Source organism: Taudactylus pleione, unplaced genomic scaffold, assembly GCF_031769625.1.
Source record: "Taudactylus pleione unplaced genomic scaffold, aTauple2 ptg000129l, whole genome shotgun sequence".
Classification (NCBI taxonomy): domain Eukaryota; kingdom Metazoa; phylum Chordata; class Amphibia; order Anura; family Myobatrachidae; genus Taudactylus; species Taudactylus pleione.
The window spans coordinates 15573635-15596051 of record NW_028284531.1 but is presented as its reverse complement, the minus strand read 5'-3'; the positions used below and the strand labels follow the sequence as shown (position 1 = coordinate 15596051).

General features: G+C 43.2%; 1 protein-coding gene across 14 annotated transcripts in view; it reads left to right on the top strand.

Moving 5' to 3' along the window:
• PPIP5K1 (diphosphoinositol pentakisphosphate kinase 1) overlaps positions 1 to 22417 on the top strand; it is a 204345-nt gene that overhangs the window by 106936 nt on the left and 74992 nt on the right. For all 14 annotated transcript variants that reach the window (XM_088472887.1, XM_088472885.1, XM_088472883.1 and 11 more), the window contains 5 exons: positions 3060 to 3181; positions 6338 to 6520; positions 6991 to 7132; positions 21044 to 21267; positions 22040 to 22167. In XM_088472887.1, coding sequence (XP_088329013.1) covers positions 3060 to 3181; positions 6338 to 6520; positions 6991 to 7132; positions 21044 to 21267; positions 22040 to 22167 — 799 coding nt within the window. The remainder of the gene's footprint in view (positions 1 to 3059; positions 3182 to 6337; positions 6521 to 6990; positions 7133 to 21043; positions 21268 to 22039; positions 22168 to 22417) is intronic.

Below are 22417 nucleotides of genomic sequence, written 5' to 3'. Positions count from 1 at the left end.
CTGCCCACCAACTTTGCTCTACAACTGCATGTGCCTCTCTTTCCAAATTATTACTTCCTTCTTATCCCATCTGTTTGATTTTGCCTGGGCTGCTCTCTGCCTCTGGAATTCTCTCCCTCTCTATCAGACTCTCAATCTTTCTACTAACCTTCAAATGGGCTCTCAAGACCACTTCTTCATCAAAGCCTTCCAACTCTCATCCTGACCCACAGCTCCATGATCCTTCCTCAGTGACTACATCATCTGTGTCACCCCTGTTTGTCTACCCCTCCCCTTTTAGAATGTAAGTTCTCATGAGCAGGGCCCTCTTCCCTCATGTACTTCTCCTTCCCTTACTTACACTATCATTTACTCCTAACTCCACACAACTGCGCCTAACACTTGGTTGCTGACGCCCTGCTGCTTGTTTAAGTGTTACGATCGCTAATGCAGCAAGGTGTAAATGTCCTTGTCTTGCATTGTTTGCTACTGTTAATAACTGTTTTCTTGTGTGATAATTTGATTACAGTATGTACTTTGTAAGGTGCTGCAGAACTCTTGTAAATAAAGGATAATACTAATAATTTCTTACTCTGTTATCCAGTTAAATGTTTATTCATTAAAATAAAAATAATTCAGATTAAACAATCTATTCTGACCTTTTTTATCTCCTATTCTGTATCTGTTTCACCCTACATCATCTCCGTGGGATGTAGGGCAAAAAGCCGACACCAGCATCCCCTTACGCATCAGGATACCGGCATCAGAATCCCGACAGCCGGCATCCCGATCGTAAGACCGGACTCATGTAAGTGTTAGCCGGTGGGGTGGGGGTTAGGTTTAGGCACCCCCGGGGGGAATTTAAGATTAGGCACCCCCCAGGAGTGTTATGGTTAGGCTGCGGGGAGGGGGGGGCTAGGTTTAGGCACCATTAGGGGGGATGTAGGGTTAGGCACCTCCCCCCGACGATACTTTAGGGTGCCGGGAAGGGGGGGTTAGAGTTGGGCACCACAGAGGTGGGAGGGTAGGGTTAGGCACCCCCCCAGGGAGGTTAGGGTTAAGCACCTTAAAAGGAGGGTTGGGGGGAGAGGGGAGAGATAGTATACTTGCCAGCCAGTCGGTAGTATGTCCTAGCGGGCTTCCAGGGTCGGGGTTTGATCCAGCTCTTCAACCGTCAGTATTTCATACTGATTCCCATCTCCGTGTAGAACTATTTTGTCACAACAGGGGCCATTTTAAAAGATAGATATACCACTCTTGGGTGTGCAGTCGCGCTCTGATATACACACGCCTTGGGTGGTTGGACGTACTCTGCCTCGTGTCACAACGCACACCAAGGTATGCGTCTATCAGAGTGCAACCGCACACCCAAGAGTGATATATACGCGGCTAACAGCTAACCCGGGCCGCTATTCTTACGACCAGGATGCCGGCTGTCGGGATTCCGGCGTCGGCATCTCACCTGATGTCGGGATTGCGGCACGGGGGTTGTGGCCGCAGGTCGGCATCCCGTTCATAGGTAAACTGACTACATCCCGAGATAGGAGTGTTCGAGAAAACCCCTAGGAATTTTTTTTTTCAATTAAATCTTTAAATACATTTTTTAAAAATACATGACAATTTCTACATGTTGTGTTAAATAGTTCAACACTGGAAAATTATTGCCCATATGATATAAATGCAATCAGTAATACCAGATGCCAGTCTTTCACATTTTATTTGTACTATATATAAATTAGAAATTAGACTCTCTCAAGTGATTTTCACTTTTAGTTATTTCTGGCAGTCCTCTAAAGGGTTTTGTTTTATTCAACACCATGAATCTGTCTCAGTATTCAGTATAACATTGGAGACATGTATCAATTGGTTGACTATTCTGTGTTCTATGCACGGGCGCATTCTATACACTGGTTACTGTTAGTGATCTGTAACAATGATCAAATTGTAGAGTTTATAAATCGGGCATTAATGCTTTACGGTTTTAGCATCTTTCATAGAGAATACACACACTGAGCTGTACTGTTATTATGGGTCTGCAGCTTAGGCATTTTCACTAAACTATTTCTAACTATTAAACACCTAGATAATTTGCTTTTTCTTTTTGTTCAATTCACAGTATTTTATGTATAATGTTAATAGTGTAAAATAATGAAAGTTTAGTTTTATTGGTTTGGGTATGAATTCCCGGCTGTCGGGATGCCGCTGTTCAGAATACAGACAGCGGCATCACGGCAGCCAAAATACCGACACCAATAAGTACGGCTGGTAAGTAATCTCCCTACCCCTACCCAAGCCCTCCCTCCCCGGTGCCTAAACCTCCCTCCCCGGTGCCTAAACCTCCCTCCCCTGTGCCTAAACCTCCCTCCCCGGTGCCTAAATCTACCCACCCCCCCTCCCCGGTGCCTAAATCTAACCCCCCCTCCCTGGTGCCTAAACCTAACCTCCCCCTTCCCGCACCCTAAACCTAACACTCCCTCCCCGGTGCCTAACCCTAACCCTGCTACCTACCACTAACCTCCCCCCTAACACCCCGATACTTACCTTCGGGATGCTCATGGTCGGGATACTGGTGCCGGTATTCAGACTGTCAGCATCCGGCACGCCGGGATGCCGACTACATCATGTTTTAATGTGTGCATCAGAAGAAGACAACTCATTGTTTCTCTTTCCATTTTGATATTTTTTTTAACAATGCTTCTAACCTCTTAGTTTATAGTGTTATTATGGATCACCTTTAAACAGTACTTTATAATATGTAAACTGCTGCAAATGTAGCCCTTTTTTCTATGAGAGTGTGGGCATATCAGAACCGACTCTAGAGGTGATTGACTATAACTGGGTGGGGGAACTCTACAGTTTGGTATTTTCCCATTCTTACCTTAACTTCTTTATGTATCTTTTGTGGAGTCATTTGTTATGAATGCAGATGGGCTTTTAGTCCAGTACATCTCACTTTTTAGGCATTTAACATAGTTTTCTGCAATGCCCCTGTTCAGATGCAGCGCAGCCCTGTCATAGATTCCTTCAAAATGGTATATGTTACATTTAGTCACAGCACTGACTTTCCTGATACATTGCAGGAGACTACGCTGGCTTTCCAGGATGTGGTCTTCTACGCTTGCACAGTACTTACCGCCATGACCTGAAGATTTATGCATCTGATGAGGGACGGGTACAGATGACTGCTGCTGCCTTTGCAAAGGTGCTTAAAGAATTCAGACACATTCATCTTGCTGTCATATCTGCTTTGCTTACTGTACATAGTGTTTTCAATATAACAAATATACAGTTCATATATTCTACAATAGGTTAATTAGGGAATAAGAAAGCATAAATAAAGTCTATAACGTACATGTTCTTTGAGTGACTGTAGCTTTTCCTCTGTAGGGCAAAATAGTATGGCTACCATAGGGTCACAGGACATGCTCAGAACGATGATGGCAGAGAGGGAGGATGTCACAGTGCACAGAGCAGGCACACAAGTCATTGTCTGGCTGCCAGGCACAGTCAGTCTGCTATACAGGCTCACATCTCCCAGCATGGGTCATTCCACATCAACTGATCCAATTTTTAACTACTTTTTAATGTGTGCCAATTTTCATTACACTCTGTATACTAAATCGGACATCAAAACTGACTACAAATCTTACATTTTAAGTTTTATCTAATTTTTTTTAGTTATAAAGGTTTGAAAATGTCAATCTACAAATTGTGGCACCTATGAGTATACAAAAACCTAATTTTCTCAGGCCAGGATTAAGATATTTAAAAAAAAAAAAAAACATGTTCAGATCACAACAGGCTTTCATTTGATAGACAAGACAAGGTTTAAAGAAGTCAACATTTCAAGGTCACATACTGAAACATTTAAAAGTTGATTTCTTCTGGCAACAGTTCACATAAACTTTACTTGTTTGCGGATGATGTCCTCCTTTTTGTTACTGACACCCTCTCCTCACTTCAACATTTACACTCCGTCCTGGACCGTTATAGTGAGGCCTCTTTTTACAAATGAAACGCGACTAAGACAGATGCCCTCCCTATAAACCTCTCCGACTCAATATCTGCCTACGCTCTTCTTATCCATATAATTGGCAAACTGCTTCCATTCGTTATTTAGGAATTAACATCCCTCCCTCCACTTCCTCGGTTTTTGAGGTAAACCTCCCTCACCCCTTATTGAACACTTTAGTGGCTTTGGCTAAAACATGGCTTATGTTTGACATTTCATGGCTAGGACGTTTATCAGCCTTTAAAGTGTCCCTTTTGCCCAAACTCATGTATTTATTCCGAACTATCCCGTATACTTTTCCTAAGAAATTTCTGGATAAATGTAGTTCTATACTATCGAGTTGTGTGGAAATCCATCCCTCCTAAAATAGCGCACACTAGGATGATCCTCCCAAAGGTTAAAGGTGGCTTAGCCCTCCCTGATCTCATACTATACCACGAATCATGTTTGTTGGCTCATAGTATGGTTTGGATTACGGAGTCCTCTGACTCCCATTAGGTCCCTCTGGAGAAACTGGCTTGCTCAGCCTTCACATTGGAAGATGCTCTATGGACTCCTAAATTGCTACACCCTGTTTCCCTGCCGTCTTTTCCATCCACCTGGACCGCTATTCAGGTGAGGGATAAATTAGTATCTAAAATCCTTTGCATCCCTCCTCAGTTTTCGGCCCTCCTCATTGCGAGCCATTGTTAAATTTATTCCTAACCTCAACCTTTTTCGTTAGCACGCAAGTGATATAAAGATGTTTGGAGACCTTTTAGATGACAACACTCTGCTTACCTTTTCTCAAATTCAAGAAAGGTTCTCTCTCCCTCATTTTGAACTATTTATTTTTTGATTTTCAACTAGTTCTCAGGGCCCCCCATGCCCCCTTGTCACTAGAGTCATAGCTTGTATTAAATCACATGTCTCCATAAGAGAGAGATCATTCTGGTATAAATTTCTTTTAGATTTAGTTCCTCTACCCAAATCAAGTGCCCAGAAGCATTGGAAAAGTTTTTTTTTGCAGGGTAAAAAATTATAATAAAAAAAAAATACCTATGATATAATGCACCCTTACATTTGTCTGTCTCCAAGATACAGGACAGTTAATGAAATCAATTTATGAATAAAAACAGTACCAAGATTAAGAAAATAACATGCAAAAAAATTTCAACTTTTTGTTTTTTTTTGCATTTCTGATATTTAACTAGGGTATTTTGTGTACTGACAATTGCCACAATTTGTGGATTTTTGACATTTTCAAACCCTCATAATTCAAAACTATTAGGATTTTTTTTAAATGTGTATTTGAGACACTGTTATAACTTTAATCATACTTGCCAACTCTCCCTAATTATCAGGGAGACTCCCTGAAATAGTAGCAATCTCCCTGACTCTCTGAAGAGTTCAGCAATCTCCCTGATTGCACCTTTTATGTAGCTGTTATATTAATTTAAAAAAACACAGTGATATATACTTTCAAATGGGATTATTAGTATAATTTCCCTGCATTGGTTATAAGGCACAATGATCCCTATGGCTACATTAATTTTCTGAAAAGTATCAGTGTGTTTTCATCAACAAATAGATCCTATTAACTGCTTTGGGGCTCGTTTACTTTTTGGATGTAAGACAATTACAAAGACAAGGTGTTGCTTTCACAATCTCACTTAAATGCTTTTTCAAAAGTTGGCAAGTATGCATTAAATGTGTGCCTAAAATAAAAGTAAATGGTAAGGTAATTTGCATTGGATCACTTGATATGGAATGACCCACATGCCACATGCCATGTAAAAGCAGAGTGGCGAGAAGGAGTGGGTAGATGTCACAGTGAAAACTGAACTGTGATTTTCTTTAGTCTCTGTGCTCACTACATAATGAAGAAGAACTGTCAATCAATGGCAGTCTGAAAGCATAAACCAATAAATATATCATAATTACCAAGACTTTTGTTATAGCCTGCCACAGTGTCTGCCACAAAACAAAAAAAAAACATTTTTTTCATGGGATTGCTGCTTTAAATAAAGTAAGGATAATATCATTAAAATACAGGTTGGAACTCTGTGTGCAATAAGCCATCTCTGTGGCATTATTTCTTAGGGTAGTATCCAATGCTAATAATCTCCAACACTGCAGTAAGCACTGGCGCCTGTGTGGATGCTAGGCTTGGGAAATTTGACTCTTTTTGACACTAATATTAATTTGTAGCACAGCAGTAGTTATTCAGATAACACATTTTTCACAACTATACGAGACGTGTTGAATTTAGAAATGTCCCCCAAATTCTGCCATTATTCTTAAATTGCATATCTATTTCTCAATGTATTAACAATGAGATGGTTGATCTATTCACAATGTCTGCAGGGTCTCTTGGCATTAGAAGGGGAACTTACCCCTATCCTGGTGCAGATGGTGAAAAGTGCAAACATGAACGGCCTCCTGGACAGCGACAGCGACTCTTTAAGCAGCTGCCAACAAAAAGTGAAAGCACATCTCCATGAGATCATGCAGAAGGATGCAGAATTCACAGAGGAGGACCAAGAGAAGGTAATTTAGTATTTCTTAAAGGAGCTCACTAATTCTGAATAAAAATAAATTGAGAGATGTATATGTAGCTCTATGGAGTATATGAGTTCTCAAAATTTGGCTAAAATGCATAGTTTATTGCTTCATTCTTTTAATTTGGCAATTGTATTCCAGGGGAGGCACCTATACCAAGACTATTCAGATCTTGCACGGGGAGCTTAGGTGGGGACAAACTCAATATTTGTGGAATTACTCAACATGGATTGATCATATGTTGGTAATGGACAATGTTATAAAGCAGGCTACCTCAGTTTTGGTCAAGTCAGAACAGATTAGAGCTTTTTTGTATTGAGCATTACTGTCCTGTTTGAATTGTAAGGATTTTAACTTACTTTTATTTTTCAGTAATGGGTAGATTATACTTTTCAGTTATTCCTATGACCCTAAATATGTGTGTTTTGTTTGCGCTGAATGTTTTTGTTGTTCCTCAGCTGGCCCCCACAAGCAGCACGTCTCTGATGAACTCCATGGAATCTATAAAGAACCCTGTGAAAACGTGTGACCAAGTGTTTTCCCTTATTGAAGATCTGACATCACAGATTCAAAAACGTCTGGAAGATCCGAAGTCTGCAGGTGAACACCACATGCCTTTATTAAAATACATTTGGAGCAATCAGTTGCATTATTTATTTATTATGGTTTATTTATTTAGCACCTCTATGATTCAGGGTATATTTAATAATTCACATCTGAAGAAACCCATGCAAGCACAGATAATACAAACAAACTTGCTTATTCACATCTGTGTCCATGCCTGTAGCTTTGTGGTCTAAAGTTCAAGTGAAACCTGAATTATTCCAGATCCCAATAAGATACATTTAGGCTGGAACCTAGCGCAGTATATATTTTTCTAATTTTCTGTATGATTTGCATCTTTTTGAAGTCAGCACTTCTTATACTTGCTGCTGGTTGTTTTAAAGCTGAGTATAGATTTAATTTGCAGAAGCGCCTGGAGTATGGTAGTTTTCCTACCTTTTGTGGTGTTGATTTGTTTTCTAAAGTTCAAGAAAAACATTTTTTCCACAAAGAAGTGTTTTACAGGTATCATGATAACTTTTCTAACATCATATTGGACTCTGGGGATATAGAAGGTTTTTTCAGGACTATAACCCCTTAAACGTCCTGCTTATCCAGTGCACAGAGGATAAGGGTACTATGCTGCAGTAGCCTAATGTACATTTTCCTGAATTCCTAAATTTTGCTGCTTTTTCCTCAATTTTGCATGCTCGTATACTAGGTACTCAGGATAAGTTTTTTTATCGCAAAGAAATTGGTATTAAGATGCTGATAAATTATAAAGATGCATGGTATTAGAAGGTGCACCTTCTGATGAAACCGGGAGTGCTTTAGCCTGGAGAAACGCGTCAAGTAAAAGGACTTTGTTTGTTTTTCTCTGGATTTGACTACACAATTGGACAGTTAACTGTGAATGGAGAGCTCAGGAAATTGATTGCTGTAAGAGCACTGCCCCATACAGAGGTAATGTAATCAGTGTACGCCGCTAGTATCCCCAGTACCCAGCCGTATAGACACAGCATCACGACGCTCAGAGCATCACTCAGATTGTCAGTATTGGCAGGTGCGTGGCTTGTCAGACGGAACACAGAGGATACAAGTCCTCAATACAGTGAATAATTTCATAGACACACTGCAACGGCTATAGGTACTACATTGTCACCACTGGCAGGTGTCTGGATCACATGTCAGAACATAGAAAATACAGGTGATATCATATATATTCACTCTGTTATTTTGGCATCCTTTCCCACGTTCTATATATTGCTGTCTATTAGGAAAATTGCTCTATGGAAGAGCACTTTGAACCCTACAGTCAGAGAGACTTATTCTAGAGAGTGCAAACTAGAGCCCGATATTACGGACACTTGAAGGAGAGGGACTTTAATAGGGATTCCGTATTCCATCCTATGTGCGCTATAAGTGCTCTTATTCATCCATGACCTGAAGTTGATTGTGTTCAATAGTGAAACCGTGTGATGCAAATGCATTTTTATTGTCTTGCTGATTTTTAATAAATTGTTGACTATCTCTGGTCACTTAATTCAAACTAGCGCTCCACTTGTATATTTGGTAAAATGCATGTAGTTTCAGTTTTATCACTTTAGTAGGCTGCTCACGTGACAGGCTTTCATCATAAACAGCCATTGTGACGTCAGTCAGCTTTGTTGTGAAAGTCACTGGTTAGTAGGCTGATCATGTGACAATAATTAGCCATTGTGATGTCAGCTTTGGTATAACTGTCACTGCTTGGTAAAAAAAACAAAAACCTGTGTCAGTTGGGAGGGAGGTAGTGATGTAAGAGAAGTAGTATGGGAGAGAGGTTTGGGTAGATTTAGGGATGGAGGGAGTGTGAGTGGGGGGAGGAAGTGTGCACACAGGATAAGGGTACTATGCTGCGCAGCCTAGTGTACTTTTGTAAGTGGGAAACCATCCTGGACCCCAAAAAAGAAACTGAAGACTGTCAGTGGCCATGAGGAAAGTCCTGGAGGTTTTTAAATGTGTCAAATGGCTGATTAGTGCATTATTTTTTTTTAAAAGGAAAAAAAACTATAAAAAGCAAACTTTTTTTAATTCAGTTAAAATTATTATACGAAGAATGCAAAAAAAAAAAGTGTGATGTGGTAATTTAGGCCACTTTAATTTTTTTCATAGAAATTCTAAAAACGATTATTTTTCATTATTAAAAATACTTTAAATTTGGGGTGACTAAACTAACAAAAAAAAGTTTATTTGGGGGTAATTTGAGGCCATTTTTTTTAACACCCAAAAATGTAATGTAATTATTGGGCCAGTTAAGCTAATTGAAAACTTCTAAATGCCTAATTAGTCATTATGGAGAGGTTCTGCACTGCGTCCCAACATATATACCTTAAAAATAGTTTTAATTTTCATGAAGGAAATACTGTCTGCTTTTGCATGTTACAGTATCCCACAAATACTGGAAAGCTTTATTTTTACACTGCATATTTTCAGTTCACCTAGGACACTACTCTATACCTCCCAACTTTTGTAGTCTGTGTAGAGGAACCCTTCGCCTGTGCCTGAAAAGGGGGTGGGGCTTCCCAAAAAGGGACGGGCATCTAGAAAATGGGGCGGACCTTCGTGGCAACCCCCGTTTATGTCACCTATAGGGGTGTGCCCAGCACTCTCCGAGATGCAGGGCAGCCCCCAGGCTCTCCCTACACTGGTGAACAGATGCTGAGCGCATGGCATCTGTTCGCGTTCTGCACACCCTTCGCCTTCTGTGCTTTCCCAACTCCCCCCCCCCCCCTCCCCCCCACTGCAGTACACTGCGGCCCGCGGTGGGACAGCGGGACTGTCCCGCTGAATGCGGGACAGTTGGAAGGTGTGCTACTCTCTCACAACTGTAAATCTCTATGCACTTGTTAAATCTGGTCCACCTACAGTACAGCATGGTTTTGCCAAGATGCATATTTGCTCCTTTTTTGTGTCTTCCCAACTCTGAATCAGCCAGCTTGACCTGAACTTGTTACCATAATCTATTTCGTGCACCTGCAGGGATTTCCATTGATCTGTAAAACCAGCATGGGTTTGTATCACTTTGCAGAGTCTTATTTTTGATCTCACACAGCTTGCCACACATTTCCTGGTTGTATTCTAAGGGATTTGTCCACCCACCTAAGAGCAGAAAAAAAGCAGATAATCCTCTACCACTCAATCTGGGGGACACTGCAGACTCTGGGTTAGAGGGGCTGGCACAAAGAGTAAGCACTAAATAGTTAACTAAAACTAAGCTCCACCCTCTCTAACACACCCCACCTTTACCGGTGCCTTGGAGAAAGACACGATTTTAGTTAGTCTTTTATTATAAGGAGTGTATTTTCTCCTGTGACAGCTGTAGCTGATTTTCTGTGTAAATTGTCTTAAGTTATTGCTGTAGCTGCCTTACTATTGTGTGTCATCCTGCATATCTATTTTATATCACTATAACAATTAAGGGAGAAAATCCTTCCAAAGCAAAGCAGGAGTCTTTCATCGCCTTCACTAACAGAACTAAGTTATCCAAGAGTTGCACAGAGCCACATGCCCCCTGCACTGTTTGTGATACTGAGGTCCTTGATCAGCTGTCCAGAAAGCCTGGCAGATAAGGAGGTAATTCGGGAATGGGCAAAGACTATGGCTCAGGGCATTGCGGCAAATGGCACAGTGTATTGCCAGGTGGAAATAAGTGCTTCCCAGCCTGAACCATGCTTCCCCTCTTCCCAGCCTGAACCATGCTTCTGAACCCACCTTTGTGCTTTCGGAATATAGAAAAGAGCCTTTCTAAGGTCTTTTCTGTGTAAAAGATGCTAGCATCTTCAGAGCATCGGCTACTAAGATGCCTCAATTGACCTCTGGGTCCTTCCCTAGAAGAGGGGAATATTATGACCCTGACTGGGAACATCAGACGGGCTGGGAGGTGGACCATAACACCTTAGAGGCCTGGTCAGAGCAGTTGGCTTCTGGTCTGCAAGCTGAATGTGATGCCATGGAGTGCCTTGCACTGATCAGCTTTGTTAGGCTTCAGTGTATATTTAAGATGCATCTCTAGATGAGATTTCTTTCCAATTTCAGTGCTTGCCATGGCAGTTTCAGCTAGATGGGCTCTGTGGAAGGTGGACCCAGAATAAAAACAGGCTTTGGAAAATGTCCTGTTTGTGGGGCAGTCTCTCTCCAGTCCTGGGTTGGAGATAATTATCTCAGGCTGCTGGGAGACAAGAGCCCATGTCTGCTAGTTTTAGCTCCCAAGATTAAACTTAATAGATTTCTGTCCTTTCGATTGGCCAGACGGGGCAGAGTTTTGTCCTTCCGTGGTCAGTCCAGATTCCAATTCAAGGAGAATTCTGGGGAAGCGGTTCAGCAGTTTTCCATTGAGCCAGTTCATAACCTATAGTTAAACACTCAGCATGATGGTTGGGGTGCTCATCCCCACCTTCAAGTAGGAGGGGCCCGTCTTCTCTGTCCATATCAAATCTGTGGGTCTGAGGCATTCAGTCCAGTTATTGCATCCTGGATCTGGCAGGTCCCAGTCCCACAAGATTTTTTTACCACTCCTCCTTCGAGAGACCCAGTCAGGTTGGTGGCTCTTCTCAAGGTGGTTTGTTTTCTCTTAGATTCTGGAGTAATTGCTCCAGTTCCAATGGCTCGGAGGGTGTTGAAGTTTTACTCCAAACTCTTTCTGGTAGGCAAGCTGGATGGTTCTTTTCTGTTCAATCTTGAAGTGGCTAAATCCCCACCTTTCTCTGGAATGCTTCAAGGTGGAGTCCCTGCGTTCGGTTATCTGCGTGATAGAAGGCTGGAATTCCTGGCATCCCTAGCTATAAAGGATACCTATCTTCATATACCCATATGAGAGGGACATTATCAGTTGCTTCGATTCACAGTGGGAAAATTAAATTTTCATTTTCAGGCCATACCCTTCAGTCTGTCCACAGTCCCCAGAATCTTCACAAAAGTCATGTCTCTCATGATTGCCTTGATTAGGTGCAAAGGGAATCATGATCATTCCATATTTGGATGACCTGATGGTAAAGGCAGCTTTTGAACCTTTACTGATTCAGAATATTAAGGTGTGGTGGACAAACTGGAAAAGCATGAATGGATAATACATTATACGAATTACAGCTCACTCCCATCCCAACAGATGATTAGCCTGGGCCTTTTATTGGCACTCACTGTCGTAGGGGTTTTCTTCCACTACAAAAGCTTCAGGCTCTCCAAATTATAGTGCAGTTGTTTATTTGCCAGTCCCAGGTCCAGCACCCTTTGGTGTATGCAACTCCTGGGGAAAAATGGTGGTTTCCTTGATGCTGTCCCTTTCTCCTGTTCAGTCACTTCAGGGTCAGATCCTAGCCCGTTGGTCCAGGACCAGGCCGAGCCTGGACAAGCAGTTCATCAGGCTGTCAACTCAGACATGCCAGTCTCTGTTTTGGTGGTGCCACTTCTGATCTTTCCAGAGGGTCCCCTTCTCAGTTTGGTATTGGATCCTGGTCACAATGGATGCCAGTCTGTTGGGTTTTGTACTGTCTTCAGGAGGGGATGAATAAGGGGCTTCGCCTTTCTTCCTTGAAGGGCCAGGTATCAGTGCTTCTATCATCACCAGAATTGCTTGGCAGTGATCCCGGAGGTGCAAATCATTTTGAAGGGGGTAGTCCACATCAAACCTCGTTATGTTACTCCTACTCCCACATGGGATCTCAGTTTGGTGTTGGAGGCTCTTCAGAAGGCCCCATTCAAACCTCTTGAGTCCGTGGAACTGCATTTTCTTACTTTGAAGGTGACTTTCCCCCGATCATTGATCCACCAGGAGGGTGTCAGAATTAGCTACCTTATCCTGTAAATCCCCCTTTTGTGATCTTTTATGCTGATCGGGTGGGCTTGCATACTAAACCATCTTTCCTGCTTAAGGTGATCTTTCGGTTTCATTTGAACCAGGGCATTGTCCTTCTGGCTTTCCCATGGTAGCTCCAGTCTTCTGGGTCGGTTATGCTACATTTTTTGGTGTGTAGTTCCTCCTTCATTCACCATACCGGTAGTATTTTTGTCCTAGTGGATGTACCACCAGGACCAAAATAGAAGCCTAGAAGCGCTCCATAGCTAAGTAGAACACTGCTATCATCTGCTAAGTGTACCTGTCCTCCGATAGGCCGATTACTAGCTCCCTTTGGGCTCATACTACTCAAACTGTTTTGCTTCCTGGGCAGTTCGGCGCAGTGCCTCGGTGGAACAATTGTGAAGGGCAGCGACCTTGTCCTCTGTGCATACATTTACAACGTTCCATACCTTTGTGCAAGTATAAAAAATGGAACAGCACTGAGGTGGGGGGGAATAGTTAATATAAATATACTGTATTTGGTAAACAAAAAAAAACATTATCTTTCGCAAGCCCCGATGATCACGACCATCACCTGGCCGCTCGCAAAAGCTTAGCGAGCGGCCAAGAGGCCACAACAACAAAAAAAACGCCCTGATTCAGGGCGAGCGCTCTTAAAGAGCATCCGGCTCTGAATCAGGCCCAGTATCCTGTTAATTAAAGTTGTTTCGCTGAGATATATAGAGTATATCTAATTACCTCTTTACAGATGGTGTAATAGGTCCTGTAGAAGGTAGTAGTCAGCGTTGTAATGAAAGGGCTGATCGGAAAAATAATGGTTCCCAGAGGCAGTTGGTGAAGTCAGCCAGAGATGTTTGTAATCTCCTGCTCAACCAGTCACTGGGAGCGCAGCCAAAGTCGCAGGAGCACTGATAGCTGTTGGTTATAGCTAGCACTTCCATAGGCAGTGACGGCTGGCTGGCCCGAGATGGAGCTTTGGGGTTCAACAGTACTTCAGGTATAGGGAAGGGCAGCCAGGAGTGGGCAGTTCAGCTGGTGGTGTCCTATAGAGATCCTAAGATGATATGCTGGATAGGAGGATGCCTTAATGCCTGGTAGGAGTTTGAGGAACAGCCGGAGAATAAGGACTCAATGATCTCGACTGCATACAGTTCCACTTTGGTTTACAAGTTTGTTGGACAGTTAATCGTGCCAGCGCTCAAATACAACAGGTGTGAGACCTCAGAGTAGAAAGGTAGAGGGGCGTATTCACCTATGCGTTTCAACACCCTCCCAGTGTGTTTCTCAAGGTATGTTGCAGCTGACAGATACTATTAAGCCATTGTTAAAAGATGTTGGTTATATGATTACCATAATCCACAGTGATTTTAAGAGTGTCACGTCTAAGGGTTGGTTTGGGCTGAAACAGGCGTGGGAGGCTGAAGAGAAGACTTGGGAGGTGTGAATAAACCTGGGTGGCTTGGGCCAGGACTTCTTCATGTATTACTGTGAGGAGGTAGAGAAGTTGCAGAGGATGGTGGGCCCGAAGGCGAGAACAAGAATGGAATGTCTATTAAACAGCAGGTTGGAGTCTGATTGGGACCGATGATGCTGGATTGGTTTGAGACCGATTTGATGCTTTGAAGAACTTGATGGATTTCAATCCGATGTTGAAGAACTGTTGAACTTGATCAATTTGAGACCGAAGTTGAAGAATTGAGGAACTTAATTGATATGAGTCCGATATTAATGAATTGATGAACTTGATCGGTTGGAACCGATGTTGATGAATTGAAGAACTTAATAAGAGTCCAATGTTAGAAGCATTGGATGAGACCCATGGTTGGAGGCTGTAAGAACAAGTCTCAGTGGTAAAAATCAAACTGGTGTGCAGGATGGTATAGGAGACTTGTTTACAAGATATAGGAAATGGATATAACGGACTGGGGCCATTCAGATACAGAGTACCTGGGAGCTCAGCACAGAGCTGTAACTTCGTAACTTTGCAAATGGAATTTATAGGGGAGGATCCCCAGGGATTGGATGCTGTGATCAGCATGTCTGGGAGCAGCGTTCTGAGTAGAGGAAGAGCGTCAGGTGACAGAGTCCAACATGGCTGCACCCATAGTGTTGTGTAGGAGGGAACTCTGGCGTGCAGCCTGTGTGCCATCATGTTGGGAAGACACTCTGTGAGCAAGAGGCAGCGGAGAGCCATCTCCATGCTCAGTTCAGGACACTGAGCGGACGGGGCAGGAGCAGCACAGACAGCCCGACACACTAGCTGGCAGCGATGTGCAGTGTGAGTGGACCTCTGTGCTATCCCTGGACAGGCACCGGAGCGATAAGAAAGTGGTTTTAATAGTCCAGATCGTGGCAATTCGCTTGTTTATTGTATTTAAAAGAGATATTTTGTTATGCTTCAGAATTGTTTCAAAGAAATCTTACAATATTGAAAATGGTAATTAAATATAAAGTAAGAATTAATAGGCAACAACTCTTGGAGGTCCTGGAATCATGGAGTCCTAGGTCAGAAATATCAGTCTTGGTGTAACTCTAAGAGTCGTCTGCATATTTAATTAATCCTCCTCTGTATGCTGATCAAATTTGAAGCAAAAATACGAACTGCAATGGTCATAGGGCCTGGTTCAGAATTGTACGCTTTTGCACAGCAGCTGCGTCTTTGGACACAGATTGCTGTGCAAAAATATGCTAATGACTTCAGGAGGCATCTGACGGAAAAAGACGTCTCCTGTCAGCATCTCAGATCTGATGCCTGCGTCTGAAGACTCAGAACTTAATCACCTGTGCCTGATTTGAGAAACACTGGTCTAAATTAACTTCTTTAAAAGTTCAGTTCTTCACTAGTCCCTTAGGTTTTCAATTTCGTGTTGAAGATATTACAGCTATCTCCTTTTGGACCACTTGAATCAGTAGACTTAGGGGTACATTTACTAAAGTGAGAGTTTTTAGAAATTAGTTTTAGAAGAGAAGTTGCCCATAGCAACCGATGAGATTCTAGCTATTATCTTCTAGAAGGTGCTAGTTAAATGTTAAGTAGAATCTGATTGGTTGCTATCTTGCAGATTCTTTGTTTTTCATGAAGGTAAGGCTCTTGTTTGTTAGAAACCATCTTTTCAACCCAATGTAGATTCCAAGTTCTATTTATATCAAGACATTGTAATTACAGTGGGGGTCACAATCTAGCTACATGGGAAGAGAGTGCGCTCTTCCATGTTTGTCATTAGGGCATATCTATGATGCAAGGACCCTTGATGTCAGAAAAATGTATGATTATCTCGTTATGTATGATGCCTCCAAACATATCATTTAAAGATGGATCACGGCTGTGGTTCTATACACTCACTTTACGTTAGGAAAGTCTGTTCTATACGCTCATTATACCAGGTTGCTGACCACCTCTTGGGCAGAGTGGCACAGTGCTTCAGATGTACAGCTGTGTAAGGCAGACCGCAATGCCTCCAGTTCATGTCTTCACCAAACTCAATGTGTTTGCAGCTAAGGGCCACAGTTTTGGGCATAAGGTGATGGGACAGCTGTGAGAAGACACCTCCTTCCCCATGGTGCCCCCAGTTGGAGGATAGGGAAAATGTGGTTTTATTCTTGAATGAAATCTTTTCCTCTGAATACATAAGAGAACTCTATGCGTCCATTTCTTTTTTTTATATTTTTTATTTTTACACGTTTCTTCTCATCCTTTTCAAAGTTTACCAAACAAGAGTTACATTTTACCTCAGGGAGATGGAGAGATGTTGTTTCTCTCTCTTCATTTCATTTCCTGTCTGCTTCAGTCATGCAGGATTTGAATACAAAAATGACTGTGTCCAGCAGGAGAGGGATATGGAAGAGGGTGATATTAACACATTTGTATATTTAAAGTGCCAACATCATACAGGAGACTCTATATTCTCAGGGTCCAGTGTACCACAATGGGTTCAGAGAATAGGATTTAATGGAAGCATAGAAATCCTGGATTTCCGTAGAGAAAGCAATATGTTACATTGCCTTGCTTTCAACAATCGTATGTTTGCAGAGAAATATGGATCCATAATTGAGTAATGTGTATACCCTTTCAATATTATAGTCATTGTTTTATATGGCGTCACAGGTTCCTTATCACTTGACATAATCGTACAGCGATGACAAATATGAATATTGTAACTTAATATCAGTGACAGGAATCCGCAAACAGACGCTCAAGCGTCCACCTCTGAATTAGGCCCATAGCCTAGATGGTTCATGAGCACTTACATTCTGATACAATATGAGTAAAGGGCACAAAGTGCTTAGTGATCTAGGCAGGTGGCAGAGGAGGTTGGAGGGTAAATAGCCAAAGTCGCAGGAGGGTGTGTTCACATGGGGATAGTTTAGGTTCAAGGGTGTAAGGATTCCGGGGATAGAGGGTGGTAAAGAAGGGTGATGGGGTAGCATGATGGGGGAATGTGGATAGACTTGGAAAGCAGTCAGTGGAAAGCAGTCTTCAGGTTGGAGGGGGGACGAGTGTATGCGTGATCAGTGTGTTGGCCCATACCTGCCGCTCACAACAGTGGTCTAGAGCAGCGCTGCGCTTCTAAAGGGAGTCACATGCCGCTGTGACCCTCTATGTGAGTCTAAGCCGGTCTGGGGAGGAGGCGTACACCGGCTAGGGTGTGTGATCCTGACGTTCCCCCTCCAGCCTGAAGACATCCCAGGCAACATGCGGAACGAATATTCATTCATTGGACTTCAATTTATTGGAACATAGGACCTCATTCAGAGTCGGTTGTTGCGGCCGCACGGTCGTACGCCACCGATGTTCGCTTAACTGCGCATGCGTAAAGTTCGCAGTGCGCAAACTAGCGGCTACGATCAGAAATTTCTCTCTCCTTGAACACAGCCAGGTCGGTAGTTTGAGTGACAGAATGAGGCGTTTGTGGATGGTAACAGGGGAAGGTGCTTGAAAACGGGCGAGTGGAGATCCGAACGCAGGCGTGCCTAATTATGCGAACGGCGTTTTATGGGAGTGCATAATTAACAAAGTAGTGTCATGGCACACGTGACATGGGTGGTTTGTACACTGACCTGATCGTAGTGCTTAAGAGAGGGTATGGTCAACCTTAAGCTCTACGACCAGTTCCGATGGTTACCGATGGTCTCGATTAATCATTATATGGCTGGAGATGGCGTGTAATGCGTACGAGAAGGGGGCGGATTTTTTGTCTTATGGCCGCATCCTCCCCTTGGTCGGCCAGCTAACGATCCGATCTTAAGGACGCAACTTGCGAGTGCATCATTTGCATATCCAGCCCCTTTTCCCTTACGACCGTGCGGCCGCAACGACCGACTCTGAATGAGGTCCATAGACTCTCAGAGGTCACGGGACGCCGTGATCTATTTTACTTGTTAGGACATTGACTTTACCAGAACCACTCCACCTGACATACAGTCAGTACCATTTTGTGTCAGCAACACATCTCACTACAAACAGTGTTGCCAGTCATTTTAATATGCTATAAGCATCCAATTGCTGTATATCATATGTTTTGTGATATGTGCACAATTACTTAATTATTTCATGTATCACATTAGTAAAAGTTTATGCTTTAATTATTGGATTCTACATGTATGTTTATTAATAGAATACACTGGTTCACGCTTAATAACGGCGGGTTATTAAACATACCACGGCTCTAATATAGAGTAAGGAGTACCATCATATTTTCAGGCACACTATTTAACACTGGTGTAGCACTTGACATATTTCTTTTTACCTGCTGGTACATTCTAGTTGCATCGCATTGCGATTTAGACCATTTTCTGCAAATAAAGACACCCAGCGCTAGGAAAGTCTCACAGGACCTGGCGCTCCGGGATTAGCTATTTGGAGGCACTGCAGCAAATATGTGTAAGGACACATCTGTATAGAGTTCCCAGAGAAAGCTGCAGGGGGCAGTGCTGGAGAACTTGGACAGTGGGTCAAAGTTCATTTTGAATCCAGTTTAAACTTTAGATACATGCACTGGCGTAACTAGGGTATTTGGAGCCCAGGGCAAATGTAAAAATGGAGCCCCACCCCCATGTGAGCGCGTTAAAAAATGGGCGTGGCCACTTAAAAATGGGGCGTGTCAACATGACACACCCCTTTATCGTCACTCTGAACATTCCTTTCCATATGCACCTTAACCCCAGTAGTGTCCCTTATACAGTACCCCCAGTAGTGGTGCCCCTTATGCAGCTCCCAATTAGTCCTCCTTATACAGTACCCCCAGTGTGCAATGCCCCCAGTAGTGGTTCCCCTTATGCAGCCCCTCATTAGTTCCCCTTATTCAGTACCCCAGTAGTGGTCTCCCTTATGCAGTGCCCCCCCCCATGAGGTGCCCCCAGTAGTGGTCCCCCTTATGCAGTGCTCCTTTATATAGTGCCCTCAGCAGTAGTCCCCCCCCCCCCCCTTATGCAGTGCCCCCAGTAGTGGTGCCCCTTATACAGTGCCCCCTGTAGTTTTCCTCCCTATTTAGTGCCCCTAGTGGTCCCCCCAATGCTGTGCCCCTAGTAGTAAGCCCCTTATATAGTGCCCCCAGCAGTAGTCTTCCCCCCCCCCCTTATGCAGTGCCCTCAGTGGTGGTTCCCCTTATGCAGGCCCCCAGCAGTGATTCCCCATATCCAGTGCCCCTTATACAGTGCCGCTTGTAGTTTTCCTCCCTATTTAGTGCCCCCAGTAGTAGTCCCCTAGTAGTAAACCCCTTATATAGTGCCCCCAGTAGTAGTTCCCCCCCCCTCCCAATGCAGTGCCCCCAATAGTAGCCCCCTCAGTTGTAGTCCCCAGTAGTGCCCCACCCCCAGTAGTGGTGCCCCCAGTAGTTGTTCCCCCCTGTAATGGTGCCCCCAGTAGTGGTCCCCCCCTGTAATGGTGCCCCCAGTAGTGGTCCCCCCCTGTAATGGTGCCCCCAGTAGTGGGCCCCCCGATGTGCAGACACACAACACAAGTAAAAACAAATAAAAACATATACACTTACCTGAATCCACGCTCCGGCTCCAGCCACTGCTCCCGGCGCCGCACGTCTGTCCTCCCGGGCTGGCGCGCTCTGCATTATGGGAGAGACGTCATGACATCATGACGTCTCTCCCATTACCCACTGCAGGAGCCGGAAGGGAGCCGGCTCTTGCAGTAGGCGCTCAGCAGTCAATGAGAGTCTGTCTGACTCTCATTGGCTGCTGGGTAACACACACATCGCTGCCGCACTGGCGGCGATGTGTGTGTTACTGCACAGCCTGAGACTGCCTCCCACCCTCCTCCTGGCACTATTGGGTAAGCGCTCAGGGGGAGGATAGGTCTCGGCTGTGCAGCAAAGGACTGGCGCAGGGAAGCCTAGCGCCGGTCCTTTGTAAATGTGTAACGCTGATCGATCGGCGCTACACTACCTAATAGGGCGGGCCGGTACTGTGGCCTGCGGTGGATCCCTCCACCCCACCCCCCTTCCCCCCCCGCGGCGCCCAGGGCACGCACCCTGCCCAGCCCCCCTTAGTTACGCCACTGGATACATGTCTTAATGCCTGAAATGACTTTCGTACTAGCAGCCTGATGCAATATTGCTCTTAAATTTTTAGTTATTGAATCAACTGTTGCAAATGAAAAAGTTGCAGAAGGGATGTTTGAGGGAAGATTAAATTACAGTTCAGTTAAAAGAAACATTGTGAGGACAGGGCAGATAAGATAACCGTACAAAACAGACTTTCTTGAGGTGAGGAAAGTGGAGCCAGTGAGCTATAGTATGAATGTAATGATCTGTAATATGAAGTTACTGGTAGAGAGAAAAAAAAGATATGGAGATGAGAATCTAGGTAAGACTCTGCATGTCTAAGATGCAGGCTGATACAGTAATGCTTGTAAATAGGGGTCATTGCATCAACTGTTGCTGATGATAGGAGGGTAAGATGGTTGAATTTTATGGCTGGTGTATTTGTGAAGTAAATTTATTTTGCCACTTATAATATTTCTAAGTCTCCTAAATTTCTAGGTGATCCCAGTCTGGTTCTTAAATGTAAAGACTTGTTAAATTATATATATTAGTTGTAAGAGTTGCAAAGTTACATTGTAATTACTGCCTTAATGATCTATGATTAGTGGATATACTGATACACAGAGATCTTATCCCCAGATCTGCAGTTGTACCACAGCGAAACCTTGGAACTGATGTTACAGCGATGGAGCAAGCTGGAGAGAGATTTCCGTATGAAGAATGGGCGTTATGATATCAGCAAGATTCCCGATATTTACGATTGTGTAAAGTACGATGTTCAGCACAACAGCACGCTTACACTGGACGGGACAGATGAGCTCTTTAAACTTTCCAAATCGTTAGCAGATATCATTATCCCACAGGTAGTTAGTTATCACCTGCTCTTTAACATTTTATTAATACATAGCAGTTTGACCAAATGACTCGGGTACAGTTATATATGGGAAAGCAATGCCGATATTTACACAGATGAGCGATTATCGGTAATCTGCGGATGCATCAAGTTTCATTACCATTGTTGCTTGCAATGAGGATTTATTTGCAAAGCAAATGACAGGCAGGGAGCGTTTGTGGGCGGTAATTGAGAAAGGGGGGCAACTCATACGCAGACGTGTTGTGACCGTTTTCGGGGCTTGTTTCAGCCTGTGACTTTGATCCAGTAAAAAATGGCTCCAGTGTCTTAGTTCCAGTAGCCATTTTGCGCGACCATAGAGTTACTCAGAAGGCCAATTATCATCTGATGCTGCATCTTTGTACACAGTTGCTCAGATATGCCAGTGGGCATCTCAATACAAATCATGACGGCTATGACATTTGCATATTTTCGCCACAGCAGCTGCGTACAACTTTGCAGCTGCACTGGCATTAGCGTAGTTTACTGAATGATGCCCTCTAATACAGTCGGAGCAATAATTGCCCCTATAGTTACCTGAATCACGGTGAGATAGTGGAGCCACATGTTATTATGTTTATCCCTTAAATAAGGTCTTTTCATAGATCGGTTTGTCAATTGGTATTGGTGTCCCATTTAAAACATCTGTAAAATGTCACATGACATGCTGATTAGCTCATTTCATTTCCAGTTACCTGTTATTTTAGTTTTCCAAGACCATGTTTGCTCTTCTGTCTCTACAGGAATATGGGATCAGTAAAGATGAGAAAATGGAGATTGCAGTGGGATATTGTCTTCCTCTTATTAATAAGATCCAGTTAGATCTGCAGAGAACTCATGAGGACGAGTCTGTAAATAAGCTGCACCCGCTGTAAGTTACTGGTTTGGATCATAAATGTAATATTAGATGTATTATTCTTTTTTTTTTTTCTTTTTTTTTTTTATACATATATTTTTATTAGACAAAATGAAACCTATAAATAGATCTCAAAAAACATTATTATCATTGCTTAACATATTATGAAAGGTCCTTTTGAAAATAAAAACTATCCATTATAATAACACTGTGTTTGGCGATTACTTAAACTGTGACCAGTAAAGGCATAAACAGATAAGAACAC